Below are 27,796 nucleotides of genomic sequence, written 5' to 3' on the forward strand. Positions count from 1 at the left end.
TCAGAGCTGAGATTTGTTTTCCATATCATGTTTGTTGCTCTTAATGAAGCCATTTTAAAGGTTTGCTGCCGTTGAGTGTAGGCATCGCTTAAATATTGATTTTTAATTATTTTAAGCAGCCAGCAACGCCACAAAGTATGCAACACTCGGGCCACACACACACACACACGTACACAGTGGAAATAGAGCTCCTGAGAGGCTGCACACTGAGCGCCGAGTCCCACCTTCTTCACTTGGCTGGCTCACCGCGAGGGTTGCTGCGAAAATAGCATAAACAGGGTGGGCGTGCGGCTTGGGCCTTGTCGATGGGTGGTCGGGTGGTTGGGTGCTCTGTGCGTGTTTTGTTTTTAGCTCAACACTTTTGCATGCCCCCGCGGCGGCTGCTGCTACTGCTGCTGGTGCTCTCGAGAGCCTCTTAAATGTCACAATGCTGATGCTCTGGGGTTGGCACTTGGGTCAACCCTTATGCGCGAGCTCGCCCTCTGCTGCAAGCGAGTCGAGTCGAGTCGAGTGCGAGCGCGAGGTTGGGGGCTGGCTGTGTGTGTATATGTATGTATATGCTTGCTACACATAAATACATGAAATATGTATGAGTTGTGTGCCATTATTTTGCACTTGCCACAACTGCACGACCCTGACCCCAAGCACTCGCATTTGAATCTCGTTTGCCGTTTGTGTACATTCATTTCCTGCACCTTCCTGTACCTTTCACCACCTACATATGCTTCTTTTTGCTTTCCACAAAGGCTCGCAGTTGAATGTGATTTGTTTTAAGCAGATCTCATAAATGGAATGTATACACATATGGACATATGTATGCCGCGTCGCTTCACATGCAATTTAGTGGCTCTGTGCGTTGTTAAGCGTTGCCAAACTTCACACAGCGCCGGCAATCGATGCCGCTGCCCGCTGCCGATTCTGATACCGAAAACTTGTAACAGATGCTGGCCACGTGTCGGGGCATGGACCGAGACCCAAAACGGACCCGTGTTCGGGTCCTGGCAACGGCTGTGTTCCAGTAATTGGATGCTGCCCGCCGCATAGCAGAGCGAAGGCTAAAAACAAATAAATAGTCAAACGGCATTCGGTTTGTGAGTGAAATACAAATAGCATTTAATACGAAAAGGAAATTGTCAATTTTAGACAGTCAGCCAGTCACCCAGTCAGTCCGTCAGTCAAGCAGTCAAGCGGACACGCCTCGACTATGTAATCAAAGGGAATTAGTTGGCCAACGTATAGGAAAAAGCGCAGCTTGTGTGCTTGGTTTGGAATTCTCATTAGTTTTTCTCGAGTGATGCTCGAAATGGGACCCGCACAGTCGGCCATTCTCCGAGGTGTTGCAAATACAAAAATTAACACACCTTACACCGCACTCAGGTGAAGTGCACTAGCTCGCTTAAGGCTTTAATTTAATTACACACACCTGTTAATTGAAAATTAATATGAACAAAACAAAATGAGGATGAAACAAGCTCGAATTGATGGCGAAATCGTGCTGCATGCTGAGTTAGAGGTCGTCAGTCATACAAAACAAAAACATTAAATAAATAAAAGTACATGCGATACAAAAACAACTACGCAAAAACAATGTAAAACTAAATAAATATGCAAAAGTCTGGCGGCCATTAAAATCAGCATTAAACATTATTGGCACTGGCGCAAAAATTAAACAAAAGATTTGCATGCGCCAACTGAGAAGATAGTTTGTACAAGCACGACGCTCAAATACCCTCACCAAGCAATTGCCCCAAGTACAATATAAACTCTGTTAAATGAACCGAAAACAAACTTTGTCAGGACAGGAAAAAAATAACTAAAGAAATTTGTATCAAAGCGATGTTTGTTTAGAAAACTGAAAGATACACGAAAAGATGGCCAAAGGAAAAGCCTGAAGATTGAGGCCAAAGTTGATGAAAAGATTCTTTTGCTTTTTATGCGTCTCAAAGTTCGTATTGTTTGCCATGTCGACTACAAAGCATATTCCAGGTCAGGCTTTGTTAGTTACTAGAGCAGAATAGAATATACTTATTCTTTCATATGATGACTATGATTTTCGACAAGCTAAAGAAATCTTGGTTAAATGAATAAATATTAAATTAAATTAAAATTAGCTAAACTTCAGTTTAAACAAATTTTTTTATTGTCATAGCTATTATAAATAATTGCCAGCTCTTAAGCAAAATATACATATACAATGAGGAATTTCGGAAGTAGTTTTGGTAACTTCGTAGTTGCTTTTCGACATATGAACAAAATAAAACATCTCAATTCAAGTAACTTGCCTGATTATTAGATATATAGTCGAATGCATCCGCTTTTAAAGTCATTATACTATATTTTTGACGGCTGAGCTTGGACTATCTTAAAAGTTTATCATATATAAGAAAATCTATGATTTATAGCAAAAGTTTGAACTGAACCTTACACTTTGCAGCACTCAAAACAATGAATCAAAATGAACGTTTAGATTCAAAGTTTGAAAATATTCAATAGATAAAAGATTTATAAGTTAGATAGATCGATCAATGTTAGTTGGCAATGTGGATAGATTTCTTAACTGTGAATGCGATGCGAATCTGTGTATGACCATAAAGAAAATATCAAGCAATGTTTAGCATAGACAATTATAATTTATGTTTAACACGTGTCGTTCAGCGCGGTTCGCTTTATGGCAAATCTACCTTATATGCATCTCTACACTCAAATAGAAAGAACATGTGCACATAATGCAGCTGCAATTGAAATGCATATATTACACATATATATATATACATATATGTGTATGCATTTGATTGCAATTTTTATGCTGATCCAGCTACAACATGGCTCATTTGAATTAATTGTTTAACCTGCCTTTGTAATAATTAAAAAGCCATAAAGGGAGCTGAAGGTCGACGACAAGTGGTCGTTAAGGTCAAAGTGTCTGCTGGATGCTTTGGATGGTGATGTCATCGTCTTTTTGCCTGTAAGTTGGCAAACAATAGCCCGGCGCCTGTCCAGCGCGCATCTTCATTTAGCTTTTAATTGCAAGTCGCCTGGTTCACCTTGCGTTTTCGCATTATTGTTGCTGCTGCTTCTGCCGTTGTTGTTGTTGTAAGCTGCCGTTTTATGCTAATTGGCAACAATGAATGCAAAGTAAGCACACATAATTTTCCTTTAGCATAGCACAACGAAGACAACAAATTTGCACATTTTAAGTAGACAATAAATTAAATCATCGGAAAAAGCCGCACGCGATTTTTGTGTGCGTTTATAAACGCTAGCGCGTCTTCTTGATTTATTTTTGCAATTTTGACTAACATATATATATATATATATATATATATATAAATATATATATATATATATATATAAATATATATATATATATATATAAATATATATATATATATTAAAAATATTTTGCACTTGTTAATTTATGGCAAAAAATCGTGTAAATATGCATAGGGCGCTAAATTGTTTTTGTTGCCTTTTACAAACCATTTGAGCAGCACAAATTGTTGTTGTTGTTGCTGTTGCTGTTGCTGTTTGTGCTGGTTCAGATGGGGCAGCGCAATTAATTGTTGTTTAATTGAATTTGCATAAATTACGCATGGATTTCAATTAAAATAGAAATTCCACTGCGCCCCATTGAATCAATGAATCAAGATTTGATTGTTAACTTTGATAAAGTCAATCGAACATGATTTTGGTTTGTTGCGCTATGCACGAGAAATTTTCACTTCCGGTTTGAAGAATGAGTCAGACTGTGTGGAGAAAGGAATGGAATAAAACGGATTGAAGAAGGTGTGTGTGAAACTTTATCGAATATCTCCATGCTAGCCCCACATGGTTCATAAGATAATGGAATGGAATTGAAAATGGGTTTGTAAGTTTCTATCAATGCTACACAGACTACTTTGTGGAATAAAAAAGAAAACAAGTGTATGCAGTGATGTGAATGTTACAGGAATGCTTAAATAGGAGTCTCGAGAACGAAATGGAATGGAATATACATTTGTTATCAAGGCTTTACGAATATTAAAAGACTTTGGAGAACTTAATGGAATGGAATGGCAAATAAACGTTATGAGTGTACGGGATAAAGATTTACGACCTTCGAGAACGAAGTGAAAGAGAATTAAAATTTTTAGTTTAAGCTCTAGGCTCCATCTACGAAATAGTCGGTTAGAGCATCAGATGAATAAAAATGGAATGCTAAATATCTGAAGAAGACAACGTTTTTAAAATATTAAATTAAAAATTATTTTTTTTACACTTTATACATTTAACTGTCCCCGATTAGGCAGGCTAGAAATAAGCCGCTCGCATAAATATCAAAAACAGAATGTAACAGATCAATAGATTGCGCTACCTACTATAAAATCTAATCATTAAATATTGTCGCCCCGCGAACTATGTCAATATATGCGAACAGAGTTTATTTTTCGTTGCGAGTTACTCAGTATAAAAATATTTGTATAAGCAAAACACAAAATGACAACAGGAAAATACGAATAAATAAAACAAACAAAAATTGATACAACAACAACTGAGGCACAAACACACACACGCTCATATTTATGACAAGCCAATAAAATGTAAATTTAGTGAGCAGCAGCAACAACAAATTGTGCACCGGCAACTAAACAGAAATGCAAATAAACTAAAAATAAGAAACAACTCTTAACGAGGAGAATCCGAAGATAAAATACTCTTACACAACTTCTATATACTTTAGCTGATCTCTACGTATTGAAATGTACGTAAGCTCACCAATAGCAATGGAATGCTCTAAGGCAGTGGAGCTGCCTCTTTGAATGCGGTCACAATTCGTGAGAAAATCATCATACCTTTCATGTGTAGAGCATGAATATAAGCCGGCCGCATAAATTAAGAAAAATGTGTAAAAAAAACATCAACAAACTGAGGCGACACTAACGGACCGGCAATAAAATGTAACGTTCGTGAGGGGCGGTCAGTGTGAGAATATCATAGTGGAGAGCACGTGGGCGTGAAATCGAGAGCGAAACGAGCAATGAAACAAAATGGAATGGAACTAAAAGCTAATGCTGCTGCAATTACCGTTTCATGCTGCGGCCACACAACAGTCAGTGCAAAAAACCTGTTACAGTTCGGTTGCGTCTGCGTCGCTGCTGCTGCTGCTGAGTCATTGCGCAGGCGTGCGGCGCTCTGCTAATTGCCCGCACCAACGGCGTGTGAGTGACACTAGCGATTAGCGTCGCTGCCGTCGTCGACGTCGCAGTTTTGAGTTGAACCGAATAATTTGCATGACGCTTTTAGCTTAAACGTTTCTTCAACTGCTGTTGTTGTTGTCGCTGCTACTGCTGCGGGGTTCGTTCACATTGCCGTAGGTTGTGATTTGTTTAGCGGTCGCACAGTCATATCCCCCCACCCTTTTATGCCCACCTTCATAACTCGTACACTTGTTAGAGATATGCGAAACTTGTATTATTTCTCTTTAGCGAATTCCCCAAAATTAATTTATTTGTTTGCACATTTTATTTTCGGCAGTGGTGCAATTCGAAGCATACGAGTTAATCGAATCAAATTCTTGATAACTTATGTATTAGCAGCTTAATTGTCTCTTGGCCAAACGTATTATGCCATAAAAATGCTTAAGCCATTAAATTAATGCAAATTAAATTCAATTATAAATCGTTGTAATATCACTCAGGCATTGAATGAGAGCCACAAGTCCCGATTCAATTAAAATATAAATCGACTGAGCCTTATCAGCAGCGCTCCATAAAATTTGCGCCTTTAGATTCGAATTCGAATGGGAGCGAATGAGTCAATATCGAAAAATTTTTTTTGCGTCTTTCATGTGCACTCACTCACACACACAAAACGCGCGTGTAAGTGCTTAGAGCTTAGAGCTTTGCCAGAGTAAATGCGAGGACAACTGTATAAGAGAAAGGCTGACTTCGGAATAAAATGGAATGAAATTAATATGTAACACAGAAACTGTGGAAAAAACCTGAATACTTTCAATATGAATGATTTGGTGTATTAGGGAATATTTTAATAATTTTAAATAGTTTGTCATATTATCAAATCTTTTAAGCAAATATTAATAAGCTTATTGACTGAGTGGATAATAGGGATAATATATTTATAGTATATTTGATCTACAAAAAATAATATTCATAAAATGCTATTTTATGGCTTAGAAAAAAAATGTTCAACCTTATCCATTTGCAAGATCAGATCTAGATATACATATATGCATATAATACAGCCACCAAATGAAAATTTAAAAATTTAAATATTTATATTTATATTTTTAAAGTAATTTACATATTTATTTGACATATATTATAATCTTTAAAGCAACTCAATATTATTGAAAAAGTCAAAGCATTCAAAATTTCATATATTAAGCATCGCTTTGCTCTAAGATTTCATCGAAATGGGGCAGATCCACTTTAATTGACTCAATGATATTTCTACTTTGTGGTAAGATCAACTGTTTAATTATATATTCATCCGGCTGATTATTAAAACGCCCCCATTTATAAAGATATCTAGAGATACACACTATTCGAATAGGCCACGAGGTTTCTTTCCACTCTTCATGCCTCGTCTTCTGCGCTCCCCCCAATTTTCATCAATCAACGTGCAGCCCAAGAGGGGGCAAGGCAACACAGTTTTAAATCAACTTTAATTGAAATAAATTGTCATATCATTTGCGCTGGCATAGAAAAACAGACGCGCTGGCAATAAACAAAAAATGAGCTGTATATATATACATATTTATGTATAACTGTATGTGAATGTTATAATATGTGGGCTATGTAATGGCCTATCTCTTATCTGCGGGCTTCACTGCTTGACGGGGCTTGAGTGCTACTTAAAAATGCTTATAAATTAAAGCCATCAATCAAGCAAATTGAAAATATTGAAGCATCGCTGCATTATGACAGAATTTTCTACATTTCCCAGTTATCGTCCTCTCTTTCCCCACTCATTCTACATTCATTAACTCGACGATTCCCGTAAAGTAAAAGCCTAAAAGCAGCAGCTGCTGCCTTCGCACTGGCCAATTAAGTGAAAGTAATTTTTTCACTCAATGCAAACACTCAATGATAACTGTATTTTTTTTTTCATTTTACATTTTATATTTGTTTTAATGCTAATGCCAATTGCGTAATCAGATATAAACAAATATCATAAAAGCCAGTCATAAAGCTACAGCGTGTTAAGGTCGGCTGATATCGAGATCCGTTGATCATAAAAAAGCAAAATTTACCAACTTTGCGGTTAAGTGCGCACGCACAATGGGACCGCCTAGTAGCTCCGACTATAATGTAGCCAACCCCCCAGCCACCCAGCTACTCAGCCACACATCCACCTACCCCCACCGCTCACACTCGCCCTACGCCGTAACAATTTACGGCAACACAGTTTATGCAATTTATGTGCAATTTTTCAATTGTGACTCCGACAAACGGCGAACCGGAAGATTTCGCTTGGAGCTACACAGCTGTGAATACCCTACAAGTGAGTATTATGCATTTGACATTAAATGTGCAACATACATATAAGCCAGAAGACGAGAATATATCCAATCAGATTTATAAAGAATCAATTTAAATTGAGTTCCGTTTGAAGCAACTAAATTTTAAATACTCCAGCAGAGGGCATTCGTAACAGAACTTTCAACGTTTACCGGCAGACTGAACCCGTGAATATTATATATGTATATATATAAGAACAAATTTGATTGGAACATAAGTTTTGCTTGGAACACTTTCTTATTCGTCTGACTTTTCTGTAATTCCCCAATTAAAAGAAAAACTATTTTGAATAGGAAAAATCGTATTCCATTATCCCGATCTTCTTGGTATTTAATCTATTCTTCTTTCGTATCAGCACGCAGGTCTTGATCTTTAGTTTAATGACATTTATTCTCTGTACGCTATATATATATAATCTCTCGAGAATCTCTATAAATCTAATCAATTTTTAAAATCACTCGAAAATACGTTTTTTTCTTAAATAATGTTCGTCTTATTATTCCTGTTTTATGTTTCTATTCGATGTCTATTTTGGAAGAGTATTTGGACGTCAGCGTGCCGAAAAAAATTTCTAGCAATTTTTTAATCATACACATTTAATTTGAGGCTCATAACTTTATGAGCTGCCACATAAAATGTTACATGCGCGAAATGTAATAATTTAGTAGCCATTCGAGCAACGGACGAACGGATGGACTGCAGGTTATATTTTAATCGCAATCAATCGGAATGACATTTGAAAAGTAAAGGCAAAGCAAATGATAAACTTAAAATAATTTCAATTGAATTATAAACAGTTTTCAAGGAAATTGAGTGATATTAAACTAAAGATCTATCTAAACATGACGAAATCAATCAACAATAGTTAATAGTTTTCTTTATTTGATAATCGTTAAGTGTGAAAAATCTAACGATTGCCCGACGGCTGATATTTATTACCAGATACTCCGACAGCTAGCTTTTAATGAGCTTAAAATATAATAAAAAATACTTTGGAGACGCCAACTCCCAAGTTTTGCGACATTTTGGACACCGTTTGATTAAGTAGGCCATAATAGACTCAGAGAACTTCAATTCATTTCGCATGAGATCAAAACGAACTTCGTCTAATGGCTGACATCATAAAAATCTAGCCGAACGCACTGATGGATGATTATCTCTGGGCACACACACGCAGACAAACATCATTTGTCAGCATACAAATCATGGCTGTAGTTAACTTCCTTATCAATCACGAAACATTACCATAGAACCCATACATTTGCATTTGAATGAACGTACCTGCAAAGAAAAAAACAAAAAGCAAATACAAATAAATTAATAATATGAAAGATTATCGTATCATAATTTGCATAAAATATTATATATATAGTTATATATGTATTTGAATACGTGGGAAAATGTTGGGAGCAGCGAGCAGCGGGCGCCAAAAGTTGACACATGAATGTATCAAATGATATGGGGGAATGCACAGTATAATATCAAAAAATTGCGCACAAAATGAGCATTGGTAAAATATCAACAAATCGACAGCGGCAAGTCGAGCCGCATTATGGGCTATCAAATTTCCAGATCCCCTGCTTGGCTTAGCCCTGTGGCTACATATACCCTTTGAAACTGAAGACTGTGAAAACAATTTACGCGCATTGACGGGAAAAAAAAGAAAATTTTTTGAAGTAGATACAGAGTCAACAAAGGTGGGGGCAAGCGAGAGATTTTCGGCACACGTGTGAATACAATGCTTAACATACATATTTGTTGTTGTTGTTGTCTATGTAAATAGGTAAACAAATCCAAACAGAAATCCCAGAGAGAGCGACAGCAAGAAAGAAAGAAAGAGAGGAGTGAGAGTGAGCAGGCTTCACTAATAACGACAAAGCCAAACGCACGCCTAAGAATTCGGAATTGCCGACAATTGAGAGTGAAAACAACGGTAGTTTGCTAAACTAGTAAAAGCTACTCTTTAGGCAGCGATTAAAAAGTGGAGAATGTGTGAGAGACAGAGTGCGAGTGTGTGTGTTTGTGTGTAAGTGGCAAACAAAAAACGGCAGCCAGAAAAAGCAAACACAAGGCGAATTGAGCTGTCGCCCGTTGCCTTGTCACAATATTTATAGTGTGCAGTGTAATGTGTGCGTTTGTTGTTGCTGCTGGTTGACCTGTACAGTGCCTGTCACCAAATAATGTCCACTTTAACGTGCAATAATGTGTGTGGATAGATTCAGTTTGCTTGCTTACCGGATAATACATTCCTTGCGGAGGAAGAAAAAATGCCCCGGAGCCCCACAGTTTGACGGCTTTTTGTGTTTACAGTTGCGTCGCAAATTATATGCACAGCTGCCCCGTATAATTGACACCAACAAATTGTGTGCTGTTTCTTTTAGGGGTAGTCTCCACTATCTAAATAGGGGTAGTCACGCTTGTTTCTTGCACTTTTTAATTACCACTGTATTTGATTAGACGTTGCATTTGCACTTGTTTAGTGTGTTTTATACGCATTCATTTATCTTTTCATATACGATTTACAATTTTAATTTTTGGCACAATTTACAATTGGAGTGAATTTCACTTAGGAGTCGCAGTTCACGATATTATTAAATTGAACTGAAAATACATTTTCAAAAAATATTTTTATGCAAATCGAAGAGAAATCAAAAAATTAATTTAAAAAACTCATGCTTGACTCAGTCAAGGAATTTTTAAAGATGAAAAGATATCAGTTTAAAGATTCTCTAATAGAACATAGGCCAGTCCAATATAGATACATGACAAAATAATAATATTATGGCTGAAATATTTGAACATTTTCGCAACAGATTTTTACGCGGAATTTTACGATTTGCGAAATTTTTGAATAATGTCTGCGCAGTTAAATTATTTATATTTATATACATATACATAAATATTAACTTATAGATATATATATATACATATTTGTCGGTGTTTTTGTCAACGAATAGTATTGAAAAACTAATTGTTATTTAGGGGTTGCTCTCTTATCCAACTGGGCAAAGGATGTTGCATGGCGGCTGTGACTGTGGCTGCGGCCAAGCGAATCGAAACGAAAACAGAAAATGCGCAAAAAGACGGAATGAAAAATACAGCGCAAACGCGAGACAAAAGAGACCAGCCAAAAGGCATGAGAGACAGCCACGCGCTTTTATTTAGGGGCAGGGGCCGGTGGAGAGGCAGACGCAGTTTCCAGTTGAATGAAATGATGTTTATAAAAAAGAAAGAAAAAACATCTATTGCGAATTTTGTTGTCACTGGGAACATTGCTGGCGTTGTTATTGGTAAAGCGATAAGTCTTCACGTTATTCATATATAAATACAATATTTATTCTCTTTGCGGCATATTCGAGCAGCAGACTTTCCACAAAGGCTGTGCTTTGTCTGTGGCCAGCGGAAAACGCAAACGCATTTTAAATTCTATTCGTGTGTTGTTATTGTTATTGTTGCTTTACAGCTAAATGCAATTTTTGGTTATGCGACGGCGACGGCGACACATTATTCTCTCTTACGAGGCGAATTCATCATCTGGCACACACATTTTATTTTCGTTGATTGAATGGGAAAGACAAAGCGCAGCACCGACAAGCAGCTGAGCGTGTGTTGGTGTATGTGTGCGTACGTGTGTGTTTGGATGCTGCTGCTGCTGCCGCTACTAGCAGAGAGTGAGTGAGTGAGAGAGAGACGTGAAAAATCGAATCAGAAAAACAGGCATGCGAACGGTGGTGCGAATGGCAATGCGAGAAGGATCAAAGGATAAACAAGGAGGCGCAGCAGCCATGAAATGTAAACGAAGCGCAAAAAGCAGCGAGCGAAAAATGTGCGCAAAATAAATTGCGAAGGGAACAGAAGGAACGACGGACAAAAACATGTGGCACATTGAATGAATTTCTATATATATACATGTGCACATATATATCTATAGTTTTTTCTTTTCGTTTTGTATGAGCAATGATGCTGCTTATGAACAAGCGGTCGAAGGGGGAAGGCAGAACAGACAGGCACAAGAGAAATCACGTCCCTCGCGCCTGTCTGACTCTGCGATGCTGCTGCTGCTTCTGCTGCCGCCGTCGATGCCGCTGCCGTAGCCGAGAGAGATGGCATATATATTTATTTTTAACTTTTCATTTCATTTTGTATCTGTACGTTGTACGTTGCCGATTCCGATTCCTATTTAAATATGTATTGTTGAACATAGCTCGTTGTTGCACTGCACTTTTATTTCAAAATTTAAAGCACTTGACGTTGTTGTTGTTTTTTTAGAAACGTATTTCAATTTGGTTTTGTTGTTGGGTATTTGCACACATGGATTACATGTTTTGTATTCATACGCTTGCGTTGATGTAGACATCAACTATAAACTATAAGCGTTCAATTTTTTTATTTCACTTTTTTGAGCGTCTTTGACTCCCACGACTTGTTGAGAAGAGCGAGAATATGTAATAGCTACAATTGGTAGGGAAATACGCGCGCAACGCTTAAATTTACCGCAGCAACAATCAAACACGTCCGCTCGCAACGACAAATGAAATGCGAATGAGAGATGAAAACGAAGAGCGAAACTCATGGGAGATGCGAGCATTGGTGAGCGCAGCAGAATATTGTGTTCGTTGCGCAAACTGAGAGTTTTATGGCGGTACTCACACCAAGAGAGAGAGAGTGAGATTGAGAGTCGGAGCATAAAACCAGTGGGTTGTGTGTTTTCCAACACTATTAAACTCATGCTTGGCGCCTATTATATTTTTTAAATTTATGATGTAACTAAATTAATAGCATTACGATTTATTAACCGCTTATAGTGGAATGCTATATTTCTATTAATATTTTATTATGAAATTATTGTAATATTCATACTATATACATATAAGTATCAATGCATACAAAGTAACCTGGCCCAATCTACAGCAGTGCTGTTACATTAACATAGCTCTGTTACTCTATCAGTCTTATCGATAACATATTTACCGCGGGAATATGTGATGACAATCGAATTCAAAAATTAAATTGCAATTCGTAATATTATAAATTTAAAATTATAAAATATAAGAATATTAAAATCATACATAATTCTTATTTCGTATGCCTAGAAATCTAATGTGCCATACGGACAAAAACAATTGACACTCTTCTTGCTTTCTATTAGCCTCTGGTTTCTTGTCAAGGGCCGACCAAAGGATATGCACCCACAATTTGAACTTTTCCCTCTAGCCATACACACATGCTGTTGGCCATGTTGCTGTTCAAACAATGTTCCCTTTCCCCTTGGCGCTTGCCACTTGCAATTTGCCACTTGCCGCTTGCCACTCGCCATGGCCAGCAAATCAGAATTGCGTCCTGGCTGCAATAAAACCAAATCAAAAGTGACATGCCTCATTTTCGGCTGGGCACCAACATGACGGACGCGTTGTCAAGATTGCATTAGCCGCATGTGGACTGCAGCAGCAGCAGCAGCAGCAGAACGGAGCAGAATGTCCTTGCTGGCAGGACAACAGCTTGCCACGGCAAAGCGTGCGAGGCTTATTAAACAGGCAAGTTGCAGACGACACCAAGCGGGGCAGAGCAGATTTAAAATGCAAATAGCCTCACGAGTTTACAGCGCCCCATTCGAGCAGTCGAGCTGCAGCCGAGCGTATCCTGAAGCTGGCCCACTCAAATGTCCTTCGCCCTATCAGCTCCACTAAGCAGCAGCAGCAGCAGCAGCCCCTGTGCGTGTTTTGGTTGTTTTTGGGGCTCTGTGCATAAATGCAAATGCCGTGAAGCTGGCAACTTTTTAATCCACGCTGGGCGGCAAATTGTCGCCTCGACAGCGGGAAAACAACGAGGCGAAGCTTCCTGCATGGCCAGCTAAGCCGATTCGCTGCCAGCTGCAGATAAATGCAGCATATAGCCACATATAGAACAGACAAAGCTCTGCTTCCAGGCAATATGAAATATGCGCTTAGCCGATCTCTGAACAGCACTAAAACGGGAAGGTTATCTTGACAGATACAGAAGATAATCTTCAGCTGCGAGAAGCTAGTAGAAGGTCGATAACATTGCTGCAATATTAATGATTTAACAGCAACGTAACATAAGCTGTTAGCTTAGAGCTAACATTGCTTTGAAGCACAGATATGATTTGAAAGCACTCTTTCATAAAATGCAGAATATATTATATATATAGAAGATAATCTTCAGTTGAGAGAAGCTAGTAGAAGGTCGATAACATTGCTGCAATGTTAATGCTTTAACAGCAACGTAACATAAGCTGTTAGCTTAGAGCTAACATTGCTTTGAAGCACAGACGTGTTTTTAAAGCACTCTCATAGAATTCAGGATATATGATATATAAAGAAGATAATCTTCAGCTGAGAGAAGCTAGTAGAAGGTCGATAACATTGCTGCAATGTTAATGCTTTAACAGCAACGTAACATAAGCTGTTAGCTTAGAGCTAACATTGCTTTGAAGCACAGACATGTTTTGAAAGTACTCTTTCATAAAATGCAGAATATATTATATATATAGAAGATAATCTTCAGTTGAGAGAAGCTAGTAGAAGGTCGATAACATTGCTGAACTGTTAATGCTTTAACAGCAACGTAACATAAGCTGTTAGCTCTAAGCTAAGCACAGACGTGTTTTTAAAGCACTCTTTCATAGAATCCAGGATATATGATATATATAGCCACTTGCAAGATTCACTGTATAGCCATATCCATCTATCCAGATCCACTGAGCCACAGATAAGTCATGCAGTTTGATGATTATGAAAGCTTTTTATTATCTTAACAGCCTCATATCATAGCCAAGCATCCAACTATCACTTTGACTAAATCTGAATCAGAATCTTAAAGCAATATTTTGCTATTAATACTTTCAGATACCCTTGAAGTCGTTCAGGATTGCATGACCTCAGCTAAGCATTATAAATTTGATATGAAAATATCGAATTTGTGTCTGACATTGTTATAAGCAACCTTTACTAAGCATGCTTTCTCAATCAAATTGTTCACATTAGCTAAGCCTCAAGCTATATTAGCTGCATATGGAAAAGCTGCTGCTGGAGGTCTCAGGTTAAGGAGCGCTCAACATTAATGTTAAGCTGCACATAATCTGTTTGATTTGCTAACATTTTGGGTAGAGCTTCCACATGATCCACCGCAAAATTGTTATGCTTTCTATGGCGGCCTTAGGAAACTGAAACTATTTGCAGTTTGAGCTGAATTCAATCTGGTTTTCGGCTAAGACAACGCAGCGAACCGCAGCAACCCGAAGAAAACTAAAACACGCACCGACCCAGCCCCCAGGTGGCAAAACAGTGGCAGTCAGAGAGTTGATATATGAATGGGTGGTCGGGTGGTTGGGTGGCTGAGTGGCTAGGTCGAATCGAGAGTGGCCAACAAACCGCAAACAATAACAAACGATGGCCAAGGCGAAACACAAACAGAGACCGAAACAGACGCTGCCTGCTGCCTGCTGATGACGCCTACAAAATGGCTACAAAGAAGCAGCACGAGATGCTACGTGAGCAAGGGGCTGGGCAGGGCGAGTGGCAAGCGCGCAGGGGGCGTTGTCCTGTGCCATTTGGAGGCAAAAAGGATTTATGATGCTTGTTATCGCGCAGCCGGAACGAGGCAAACGATGACAAAAGGTGCCCAAAGGCAAGGCATACATACACAAAAAGGAAACATGCGCTGTGCGGGTGTGCGTGTGTGCGGGTGTGCGGGTGTTGGGCAGATAAGATCTGCACGCACAACAAAAAGCATTGCATACTTTCAGGGGCGAGCTATGTGGGTTTAACATGTGTTCATTCATTTGTAGCTAAATTGTTGTTGCTGTTGCCATTGTCTGTTGTTTGTTGCCTGTTGTTATTGCCAGCTAATCGGAAATATTTACGGCGTAGCCGAGGCTCAGGTGTAGCTGCCTCTTTGCCGCGCTCCACACGAACATAAAATGCGCATTAATTAAATCTGAGAATAGGCTGCCAATAGGCGCTGCCTAATTAAAAATGTAAAAAACAGAAATGAATTTTATACGCATGCATAAAAGCAAAAGTTGGCCATTAGCAGCGCCTAAAAGTATCTATTAGTCTGGGCGGGGCCAGGTGGGCGGGGGCAGGCGGGCTAAATTAGTCAATAAATTAAAGCTCGCCAAGGAGTCGGGCTGCCAGGCAGCCAGGCAGCCAGAGCATAGCACCACTTGGGCTACCACCATAACGAGCCAAGCCAAACCAAAAAAAAAAAAAGGAAGAGGAAGAAGAAGAACATTGCATTAAAAAATCCATTCATTAAAATGGCAAAACGTGGCACAAAATTTATGGCCATCGGGCAGAAGGAGTCGCAGGCGGAGTCAAAGTCGTGGAGCGTTGCGTTCGCCAACGGCTCGTCTCAAGTGGCAGCGCGTTTGCTTCGAGCATGCCACAAAGAGCAGCTTACAGCAGCAGCAGCAGCAACAACACAAACAACAGTTAGACAAGCCGACAGGTGAGCACTGAGCAGAACAGAAGACTTAAAGCATTTCAGCTAGAAAATACTATGACAATATGAAGCAAGCTAACTCCATTCAGTTCTCAATCATTTCTGTTCCGACTTAAGCAACTTAACTATAAAAAAGTGCAATTTTAAGATTTTCAGCTATTTATCTTAAAAAGCTTTCAGGTATGTCTAGGACTCTCGGCTCTTATCTGAAACCTTATTGAAATTCCTTTAAAATCTTCAGTTCACATGGAGCCAATGGAGCCTCATGCTCCATACTTAATTGCCATCAGTTCCTCAGATAATCAAGTCTTAGTCATAAATATAATTCAGCTTATGAATTCAAAGCCAACTATCATGACAAATTCGCTTTTATTTTATTAATTATTAATTAATTATTAATTATTGCCCTCTGATGCATTCAATTCTCCTCTAAGTGGGACTGCAGAAAATTATATATTCCTATTATTTAAGTTGCTAATTAAATTTATATTTAAGTAATTATTATGAAGCTTTAATCGAAATTAAGCTTGCTGTATAATCTTTGCTTAAAAAGAAAGCTTTCATTGAAATCCAAAGCTCTCTTTTGATTATTTAAACTTATTTCAATCAAAAAGTTCTGCAAAGCTTTAGCTTATAATAATATTCCATTGATTTCATTTATCAACTTTTGTATGCTTTAAACATTAATGCGTCTTTAAATAACTTTTCACAAATTTGAGGTCAGTTTTTGACTTTTCATTACACAGACTTAGCCAGTTCTACATTTTTTTCTATGAACAAAGCGCATTAATTAAAGTTAAAAGCTTTAATTTCTATGAAAAAGTTCATTAAGGCTTTAATGAAGATCTAATGAAAGCTTTTATATTAAATGAATAGAAGTCAAGGCTTGATAAAAAGACCTTTATATAAGGTATAATAAATATATAAAATAAACCGACATAAAGTGCATACAAAAGGAGCTTTTCGTCAATACATTTATTTTAAAAAAAAGTAAACTGAATATTTTATTTAATTATTAAAATAACTATTAATTATTAATTATTAAAATTTTAATTTAATATTAAAATATTTTTGTAAATCAAATTGTTTTGTTTTCTGGACTCCATAAACATTAAATTAAGTTTATTTATTTCTTGTTTAAGACATTTATTATTATATAGAAATTTGATTGCTCTACAGAGGAAGTCCTTTAAGATTTTAAGTATTTTAACATTAGCATGTATTAGATCTATATATTATCTATATTAATTGATTGATATTTTCTGTTAGCTATTGCCTGAAATGCGAGATATTCTGGAATAAAATTTGTTTCATTTTCATTTCAAAGTGAGCTTAGATCTCAGGCTAGCATAAACGCGGCTCTTTGGGCGTGGCTGATTGCAGGAGGCGCCAGTTCAATGCGCTCGTCCTGCACACTCAATTATAATTTGCTTAGACAGACAAACAGCCCCAGAGCTCAGCACACGGGCTCCGTGCGAGGCCTTTGGGGAGCTGCTGACTGAGTTCACGTCGTCGCATTAGTAAAGAGCAACAGCCTCATCACATATACATGTAAATATGCATACATATAGATGTGTGTGTGTGTGTGCTTGTGTGGGAACGTGTGGGCGGAAGCCAAAAAGTGTGCAGCATTTGCAAAAGTTAAAAGCATTTGCCGGCTTATCGAGCCCGCACGTCCCTCAACACCCGACACCCGCTTCTCTGCTTGAAATACCCTTTTGGCTGAAAACATTTCATTTCGTTACATCTGCTTCGAGCTTACTATTTTGTCATATCGTTTCGTTTATTAAACTTCCATTTGACAAAATATTCATTCTCGTTCGCCATGCAGCACGAGTATATTGGCTTCGTGTTCTGCAAAATTTCTTGAAATTTGCCATATATAAGCCTTAATATCCTTGTCCAGGCAGTGCCCTGGAACTACCATAAAATAAAAAAATATTTCGACAACTGAATCCTAATACATTTACGCCCATTGAAAGCATAGCAAGGCGAAAGTAACGATCTATTCAAGAGAAATCCCATTGGCTCCAGACTGACAGCGCAGCCCAGCCATCTCGCAATTGATTACATATTTTTTAAGCACTGTAGAATCAATTAGAATAGGGAATAAGTACGATTTGCGATGTAAGTTAAGAACGTTAAAGTCAACAAGCCGTAAATATGTCAACTCAAGTTCCGTGTCCAAGCAACGTTTGGACCCAAATGAAACAAAGTCAACGACCCCACCACAGGCTACAGATCTCCCACGCAGCTCTGTCGCCACGACGCCGACGAAGCTGTGCTGCTCTGTCGTCAATCGCCACTGCTTGGGGTCAGAACGTAGAACTTGCGACTTCATTTTGCCTTTCAATAAAACTCAACCTTCATTAAATAAAAACCTTTCCTGTTAACTTGTATGAACTGGCTTCCACGTCCACTTAGAGCCGACTTAAAGCCAAATGCGTTTGAGAGTTGAAGGCATTTGGCTGCAACGAATTGAATTCAATAAAATAAGCTAATAATAATAATAACAATAATAATAATAATAATAAAAATAATAAAAATATTAATAAAAATAATAGTAATAAAAATAATAGTAATAATAATAATAATAATAATAATAATAATAATATTAATAAAAATAATAATAATAATAATAATAATAATAATAATAATATTAATAAAAATAATAATAATAATAATAATATTAAAAAAATAATATTAATAAAAATAATAATAATAATAATAATATTAATAAAAATAATAGTAATAATAAGAATAATAATATTAATAAAAATAATAGTAATAATAATAACAATAAAAATAATAATATTAATAAATACAATAATAAAAATAATAGTAATAATAATAATAATAGTAATAATTAAACTATATGTATAAGCACAATAAATTATAATTGATATTCCTTATTTCCTTAATTTATTCTAAATAAATATATATTATTACTACATTTTTTCAAAAATATTTATAATTCAGTAAAAAGTTGTAGCTTAAAGATATTTTAATTGAGCTCAATTATTAAATAGACTGATATCGGACTTAGACTATGATGAGCTGCATCATAGCTTATCCGGAATTAGAATTTTATTAATGCTCCATTTCTAAACTTTAAAAAAAAAAATTCAGTCGGAAAAAATATTACATAATTATTTGTCGCATTAAGTCTCGGGAATATACGATTTGCAGAGTAGAGAGAATCATTAATAGTATCGTAACTAAAGGGATATACGAATAATCTCTGGATTACTTTTGAACTTCTTTTCTGAGGATGCTGAAGGATGCTATCTTAGATACTGGATTAATAATCTCATGAATTAGGTAAGCTAACTTGTTGTATCATATCTTATGTGCCATTTAAACGTAGTTAATAAACGTTCTTAGCAAAGTTTGCTACAATAATAAACTGGTTAATCAAAGGCTTTTATTTCAGAGTAATGCTCATGCCAAATTCCATCACATAATTACCGATGCCAGAGTCAATGAAAGAGAATTCCCTGTCTCTTCCCCTCACTCCGTCTGTCTTTCTCTTTCCTGCTCTTTGCCAAAAGTTAAGCTAAAAGCCCACAAACTGCGGTTGCTTGGCACAGCCATAAGAAATGCATTCGAACTGTCTGTCTGAGGTCCATGGCCAGGGCTAGGGCCAGGGCCAGGGCGGCAGATCGGGCGCAAAAGCATTTCACTGAGATCCAAAAAGACGCAATAAAATTCAATTGCGAACTTCGGCGCAGAGCAAATGAAAACAAAATAATGAATATACTTTGCACACGCACACAGGCTTAAGCAGAGGACGCCCAGAAACTTGCTAAGTTCTTGGCAAAGACTTTTGGCCAGAGCTGGAGAAACGAACTAGACGGGGGTGGGGGCATGGCTGAAGGGGCCGAGCAGCCCCTCACTCTTGGGTGCTACGTATTTTGGGGCCTGCAGCAAACACATGTCAAATGCGCTTTTTAAAAACAAGTTTTTCCTTCTAGCGTAAAGTTGCAGCAAGGCCAAAAGCAGAAGCAGAAAGAAATATAAGGAAAACTGCTTATCTCGACAAAAAGCCAAAATGTAAGGCGGGCGAGAGCGGGCGTGGCAGCTGCACTAATGGTGCCAAGCAACCGGAAATGCCGCCATGCATGTCTGCCTCTAGTTGAACAAAATGGAGGCTGTGTTTCGCATGTGTCTGCGCGCCTCTGTGTGTGTGTGTGTGTGTGTGTGTGTGTGTGTGTGAAGATCTTGATTGCCTTTTGCTACAGGCAAAATTTATAAGAGATGCTTTCTTTAGCCGCCTTCCTTTGTTTGCTGCCCTGGCTTTCGTTTTTGCTATGATAATTTCCGCAGCTGTTGTATTATATAAAACAAGTGCAGCCAGTCGCCAGCTTGATTTGATGGCCGACTTTTCTTTTGCAGGCAGGAAAATGGCAACACACAGTCGTAGCTGGTAACGTGATGTGTGCCGCGTGCGAACCTCGAATTGGAATTGACATTTTGGCCGAGGGCCAACAAAATATCTTCACTGAGGTGCAACGGGACTCGAACTGCGAGCATCCCATTGACCATTGCTTGTTACGTAAGTGGCCAATAAGCGCAGCAATAGTCGTGCGCTCACTGCGAGCCAAGTCGAACATGAATTACCCTTACTATGCGATATTTACAACCTGAACTCATTGGGCATTGCAGAATATTTGACATATTTCAGCCCATAGTGCGTCCATCAGTCCGTCTGACTGTTCGTTTCGACCTAGGAACGCTTAAGATCTGGAGACCTAAAAGTAGCGCTTCTATCAAATAATCGATCAGTTTTTCGATTTCTATGAAATCGATAAATAATCTGAATAAGCAATTCAGCTATAACCTGCGCATCTTAACTTACCTAGCTTTGTATATTCTGCTTTTGGTTTGAAAGAAAATATCCTAACAAGCATCTTTTTTTTTTGTTTTTACCATAATTTTTTTACTACTAATTAAAAATTTATAAAAATAATATTTTTATACAACGAGTCTTTTTTAAATAATATAAATCTTTAAAGAAAAAATGCTTATAAATTGTTTGATCACATTTTTGGCTACTTGAACTTTAAAAGATCGAAATTTAAGTCAAATTAAAATAAAAATTTGTACCAAATTTTATTTTCTATATAGTTTTATATATTTTTACCAATATGCATACATTAGCATGCATTTTTATCATTTTATTTTAAATATTTATAGTTCAAAGAATTCCCGCAAATATAAATAGATATTTTTTAAATATATGTGTAAACATATATATTTATGCATTTATTTTTGTTTATTTAGCATACACATTTGACATATGTTTTTTGTTTGCTTTCCAAATAATATTTTTCAGTTTTAAATCGCACGGAGTCTGTTAAAGCTGCCCTTGGCTAATGACAACAAATGTTGCATGCTTTAAGGCGATGCCAAATTCGTTGCGCAACTACCAAACGATTTCGGTACGGGCCACGCCCACATGTGGCGCTGTGTGGGCAGCAGCAACAATCAGAAACAAAGTGTGAAACGTTGCGAGTTAATTGAATTTCGGACGGCGTCTAAAAACTGCAAAACCTGCAGTCGTAGAAAGTGTTTCTAGTTAGTTGTTTATGCTGTGCGTTGCTGCCGTTTCAGCCTTTATTTAATACTCTGTTTCTCAACCTAAAGCAGCTATATTACGTTATGTGGTCGATATCGTTGTCGCATATTGTATATCGTAAATCGTATATCGTATATCGTAAATCGTAAATCGTAAATCGTATATCGTGTATCGTATATCGTATATCGTATATCGTATATCGTATATCGTATATCGTATATCGTATATCGTATATCGTATATCGTATATCGTATATCGTATATCGCATATCGTATATCGTATATCGTATATCGTATATCGTATATCGTATATCGTATATCGTATATCGTATATCGTATATCGTATATCGTATATCGTATATCGTATATCGTATATCGTATATCGTATATCGTATATCGTATATCGTATATCGTATATCGTATATCGTATATCGTATATCGTATATCGTATAGCGTATATCGTATAGCGTATATCGAATATCGTATATCGTATATCGTTTATCGTATATCGTATATCGTATATCGTATATCGTATATCGTATATCGTATATCGTATATCGTATATCGTATATCGTATATCGTATATCGTATATCGTATATCGTATATCGTATATCGTATATCGTATATCGTATATCGTATATCGTATATCGTATATGGTATATCGTATATCGTATGTCGTATATCATATATCATATATCATATATCATATATCATATATCATATATCGTAAATCGTATATCGTATAACTATTATTTCAAATTCGGCACGCCCCCATTCATGTATATGAACGGTATATGTACATTGCAAAGTGAAAGTTCCAGCTTTAAGAATCTCCGTTCGTCCACAAAAACCAAATTTCAATTCACAATTCAATTGATTAAATATTAATTAATTAATTTTACATAAATTGTATAAATTGACATACATGAAACCAAAGGATTGGCATCGACTGTTCTGCATACTCTGCTCTGTAAGCAGCGTATGGCGCAGCCATCAAAGTTTCACTAAATGTGCTAGATTTAGCTTGTTGTTGTAAATGTTGTTGATTTTTAGGCAGCGGGCTCAGTTAGTTGGCTGCTTATACAATTTTAGTGAACTTGTTATTTTTTTTTTTTTGGCAATGCACGGCATTAGCTCAAAAAGTTGCCCATTAATGGACGTACGAAATTTACTTTGGTCGCGCAACATTTGCTGTATGTGTGTGTGTGTGCGACATGGTGTTGCTGTGCGAATGGGCGTTTCAGCCTCATAGAGAAACTGAAGCTGTTGTTGATTTTGATGCTACTCTGCTGCATGTTTGCATTTGGGCAACCGCTGACGCGGCTGCTGCCGCTGGCAATGGTGCACCCCATACTCCTCCGCACCGTGCTCCTCCGGCCCTCTCACCTCTTCTGGCCACGTTATCTACGGCGGTGTTCTGCTGGTTGATTGCGTAAATGGCTGCGCTGCGTTGCGCTGCCTACAGCCAACAGAACTTTGCACTTTGCACGAATGCGAATGGCTGTGTGCACTGCGAACCGGAAGTCAATAAAAGTTGGCCTACTGCGCAGCAGGAGGCAGCATCAGTCAGTCACTCTGCCTGAGCCAATTTTGGAAGAGTTTTTTCATTTCTGCATTTTCGACTAGCAAAGCGCCTGGGCAGGCTAACCAAATTAGCTGCAGTTGGCCTATCGCTGGACTTGATTAAAATTTATAATTCACTTTCAATTCGAAGCTTTATGAAAAACAAGCACTAACCATTTTTATGTCCTGCTCTTCAATTAAATCAAAGGAATCTAAAGATAAAAGCCTAAAAATGGGCTTTGCCCTCTGCCTTGCCTTCCGAATATGAATCCATTACCTCCCCTATTCGAATTTTTCTATCCTAATACCATTGAAAATGGGAAATGTAAGTAAAATTCAGAAAGAGTTACAACAGATCCCACTAAGAATATATATTCTTGATCAGGACGACAACCAGAGTCGATTTAACTCTGTTCGCCTGTCAGTCTGTCCGTCTGTCTTCTCAGCATTTATAAAGCTAGAGATTTGATTTTTGCCGGTCCACATATCAAGTTTGTTTAAAATAATCGATAACTATTCCCTTTTATTGTTATCGATTAAAAACATGATCGAAATGCAGTTATTAAATTATATATCGTAAGGCTTAAAAGCTTCAAATTGTATATTGAATTCAATGTATATTTTCTACAATTTTGATTCTTGGTATATTTTGGATACCGGCTCCAACTTTCCCCGAATTCTTTATTCGTGTCTTTTTTTCTATTCTAAGAATTGTCAGCAGCTACTTAAAATGAAATTTGCTTATTCACAAGCAAGCAGCACGGTATTGGTGTTTATAGAGGCGACATTTGCTTTCCGTAGGTTATGGGTTCAATGCCGGCAGCGAAGGGACTTTTTTATTTTGTCTTTTTAATTAGGATTTGATTCGAATCTTGGTGTCGTAATGTCCATTTTAATTCTTATTTTTAATGCTCGATACAAGCTATGGAAAATATTAAAAAACTCGATTAGGACTGGGTTCAGGATATATCCTAGTCGGGCACCCCACCAGAGCTTTCTTACTTGTTAATCTAGCCAAGACCTTTGATTAATAACAGTTATATTTTTATTTATTGACGTGTCAAGTCCGAATTTAAGCTTTTTACATGAAAGAACTTTTGTTATACTGTCCAGGCGTACTATGAAGAGCTTAAGTCTGCCATAAAATGTAATTCGGCTCCAAAAGTTCGGTCGAGCGCTCTCTGTGGTACAAAAGTAAGCAGCTTTGGCTATTCTGGCAGCGCCATCTGGCAGCGCCTGAGAATACAAATGACACACATACACACACGCAATGGAATTCGGAGCTTGAAAGCTCACTAGGCGCAACAGGCTAAGAAAAAGTGAGTCCAAGGAAAGTGAGTCAAAAAGGAAACAGGGGAAAATACAGTCCCCACAAAACAAAAAAAAAGATAAATAAAAAATTAATAAACGAAAAGACAAACCCAAATATCTTCATCTAACTGTATCCATTCTTCGTTCAGCTGCTTGTTCATTTCGCAACACCGATAGAAAATTTGCCAGTTGCCTGTAATTGAGGTCCTTCTTGGCTTGAATTCATAATATTTGAGAAAGAATTGACGTGCGTCCTCCATTTAATATTTGCAAATAAGTTGCACTTTTAAAAACACAAGTTAAACTCAAATTTAAAAGAAAGTAACATAAAAGCACGAACACCAAAAGAAAACCTCATGCTCAAAGCAAAGCAAAATCGCAACTGAGGCGCATTCGCGGCGTGAAAAATTCTGAGAGCTGTGCGCAGCAAGTACAGTCGAGGCCAATATAATATTAACAGTGCAATTTGGGTTGCTTCTTTTATGTATTCTAGAAAACTTAAACTAAAATTAAAAATGTAAATAAAAACAAATCTCTTAATATACAAATATTTATTTAATTTAGAAAAATTTATACTCATTTATATTTTATTCTCATTCTAGAAGTGAATATATATTCGTGGCCGACAATTCAGATAGCAGCAGTAGTCACTTCTCTGCATTCACTAATATTATTGCAATCCCAACATAACAGTTAACAGAATTTGTTGTTAATTTTTTTAAATTACGTTTTAACAATGGTGTAGTTATTTTGATTATTTCCCAGTATGAATTTTTGACTCTCTGTTGCTTCCTCTTATTTACAACTTGCGGACCGAACTGCTAGTGTCTCGCACAACAAGAAAGAGTGTACAGAGTACGCGGGAAAAAACCTTTTACCAATACTTGAGAGATAGTTGTGATATATGTGATATTTGGTATTTATGTATATGTGTACCAGTGAATCATTTTTATGCTTGATGTTTAATTCTGATCGAGCAATTTTCTTCGTTTCTACTCTTGACTGTAATATTTATATATATATTCAAAGCAAAAGCGCCACTGAGGTGCTTTACGCGCAGTTTTACTGTCGCGGCCTATATTACCGTAACAGTGGAAATTGTGCATTTTGGAAAACTTGGACAAAAATTAAAAATTATAATATAAAAATGTAAATAAAACGCAAATCTTTTTTATACGTAATATATAAATAACTTTAAATTTATTTTAAATAGAAAAAAATTTGAATAAAAAAAGAATAAATATATAGAAAATACATGTATATATTGAAATATCAAACATAACTATGATTCTTTTTAATTAGGATTTGGTACGAATCTTGGTGTCGTAATGTCAGTTTTAATTTTAATTTTTAATTCTCGATACAAGCTATGGAAAATATTAAAAATAAGTCCTAGAGTTGATATAGACACATTTCGCAGTGGCGCCTTCTAGTTTGTAATATTTTTATATAAAGCTTTTTACATGAAAGAACTTTTGTTATACTGTCCAGGCGTGCTATGAAGAGCTTAAGTGTGCCATAAAATGTAATTCGGCTCCAAAAGTTCGGTCGAGCGCTCTCTGTGGTACAAAAGTACGCAGCTTTGGCTATTCTGCTATTCAGCGCCTGAGAATAGAAATGACACACACGCAATGGAATTCGGAGCTTGAAAGCTCGCTAGGCGCAACAGGCTAAGAAAAAGTGAGTCCAAGGAAAGTGAGTCAAAAGGAAGCAGTGGAAAATACAGTCCCCACAAAACAAAAAAAAAGTAAAAAATGAATAAATGAAAAGACAAACCCAAATATCTTCATCTAACTGTATCCATTCCTCGTTCAGCTGCTTGTTCATTTCGCAACACCGATAGATAATTTGCCAGTTGCCTGTAATTGAGGTCCTTCTTGGCTTGAATTCATAATATTTGAGAAAGAATTGACGTGCGTCCTCCATTTAATATTTGCAAATAAGTTGCACTTTTAAAAACACAAGTTAAACTCAAATTTAAATGAAAGCATAAAAGCACAAAAGAAAATTAGAAGATTCAACCTCATGCACGATGCAAAGCAAAAACACAACTGAAGCGCATTTGCGGCGCGAGAAACTCTGAGAGATGCGCGCAACACGTACAGTCGAAGGCAAAATAATATTAACAGTACAACTTGAGTTGCTTCTTTTTGTATTCTAGGAAACTTGGACTAAAATTAAAAATGATAACATAAAAATGAAAATAAAATGCAAATCTATTTTAATCACAATATACAAATATTTATTTAATTAAAAAAAAAAACAAAGTATTTTCACGAAGTGACTATACACTGACGAGCAAAACTGTAACACATGTTCAGTGTTCTCACTTCAACAGTCTGTCTTATCTTTTCTACTTTATGCAGGATAATCGTATTATTGATAGGGGCGAATCCGTTAGGAAAGTGGCTAATAAATTTGGTGTTAGCCATATGACTGTGCAGCGTCGACTAAACAAATCTGTCAAAATTAAAGTTTAATTCAAAAAGGCTAACTAATAATAAAAATTAGTGTTTTAAAACATCAAAATAAGTAAATGTGTAAACTAGAAAAATGTTTATAGCATGCATATATATTTTATACGAACACAAGTAAGGAAGTCGGGGTGCCCGACTAGGAGATACCCTGATCATCTGTGTTTCTTAATATTTTCAATAGTTTGTATTGAGTTTTTAAAAAATACAAACAATAACCGACATTCCGACACCAAGTTACTTATATTGGAGTCAACTTAGTGAAAAGGCAAACTCCTCACATATTGGCCCTATTTCCAATTGAACCTAAATTTAAAGAGGTCGGGGAAAACACATAAAACTAATACAAAACCATTATACCCTAACCTAATGACGAGCGGGGTATATACTTTATGGGGCTGACACACAATAAAGTATCGATGACTGTGAATGATAACTGAGCTTACAGTATAATTTCAAACTGTTATCAAGAGACCCAAGCGGATTTTTCTTTTTGAAAATAAGTGTAGCTCACCTGTCTCTGATGAAATTCCATGACCGGCAAAGTGCCATTTAACTCGACGGCAGACATTTCTAAAAAGAAATATTACTAATTGCTGGGCGCAGGTATCGTTATTTAATATTGTCTTAGCGTTTGGCACTCTCATACACAGTGACTTTGACACTAAACTAAACTTATCTTCAACTCGAAATTTGACATTTGGAGAATATCTATGCGCACGGTACTTAGTTCGGCAGGCACAATTTACTGAATCAAACTCAGCTTAATTTATATCCTTCGCACATTGATTTGAATCTGAAAAAAGCAGAATATAAAAGATATCTAAATAAGCAACATTTCAAATCTTTTGAATAAGTGTCATATCATATATGTGTAATATCAGTAT

The 27,796-nt window shown here is 36.9% G+C and overlaps 1 protein-coding gene across 17 annotated transcripts in view; it reads right to left on the reverse strand.

The window, feature by feature from the left end:
- The window catches only part of LOC111599851 (RNA binding protein fox-1 homolog 2), a 92,983-nt gene extending 65,488 nt beyond the window's left edge, over positions 1-27,495 (reverse strand). For 16 of the 17 annotated variants that reach the window (XR_003944346.1, XM_030225238.1, XM_030225236.1 and 13 more), the window contains exon 1: positions 27,424-27,495. Coding sequence is in view for 16 of the 17 variants with exons in the window: in XM_030225238.1 (XP_030081098.1) it covers positions 27,424-27,480 (57 nt within the window). In the remaining variant the exon portion in view is untranslated. Of the gene's footprint in view, positions 1-9,755; positions 10,122-12,014; positions 12,054-27,423 lie in introns of those variants that run through there. The other variant, XM_023315649.2, reaches the window with a different exon arrangement.
- Between the last annotated feature and the right edge of the window lie 301 nt (positions 27,496-27,796).

The sequence above is a fragment of the Drosophila hydei genome, unplaced genomic scaffold, assembly GCF_003285905.1.
Source record: "Drosophila hydei strain 15085-1641.00,03,60 unplaced genomic scaffold, DhydRS2 tig00000001-arrow-pilon, whole genome shotgun sequence".
Classification (NCBI taxonomy): Eukaryota; Metazoa; Arthropoda; class Insecta; order Diptera; family Drosophilidae; genus Drosophila; species Drosophila hydei.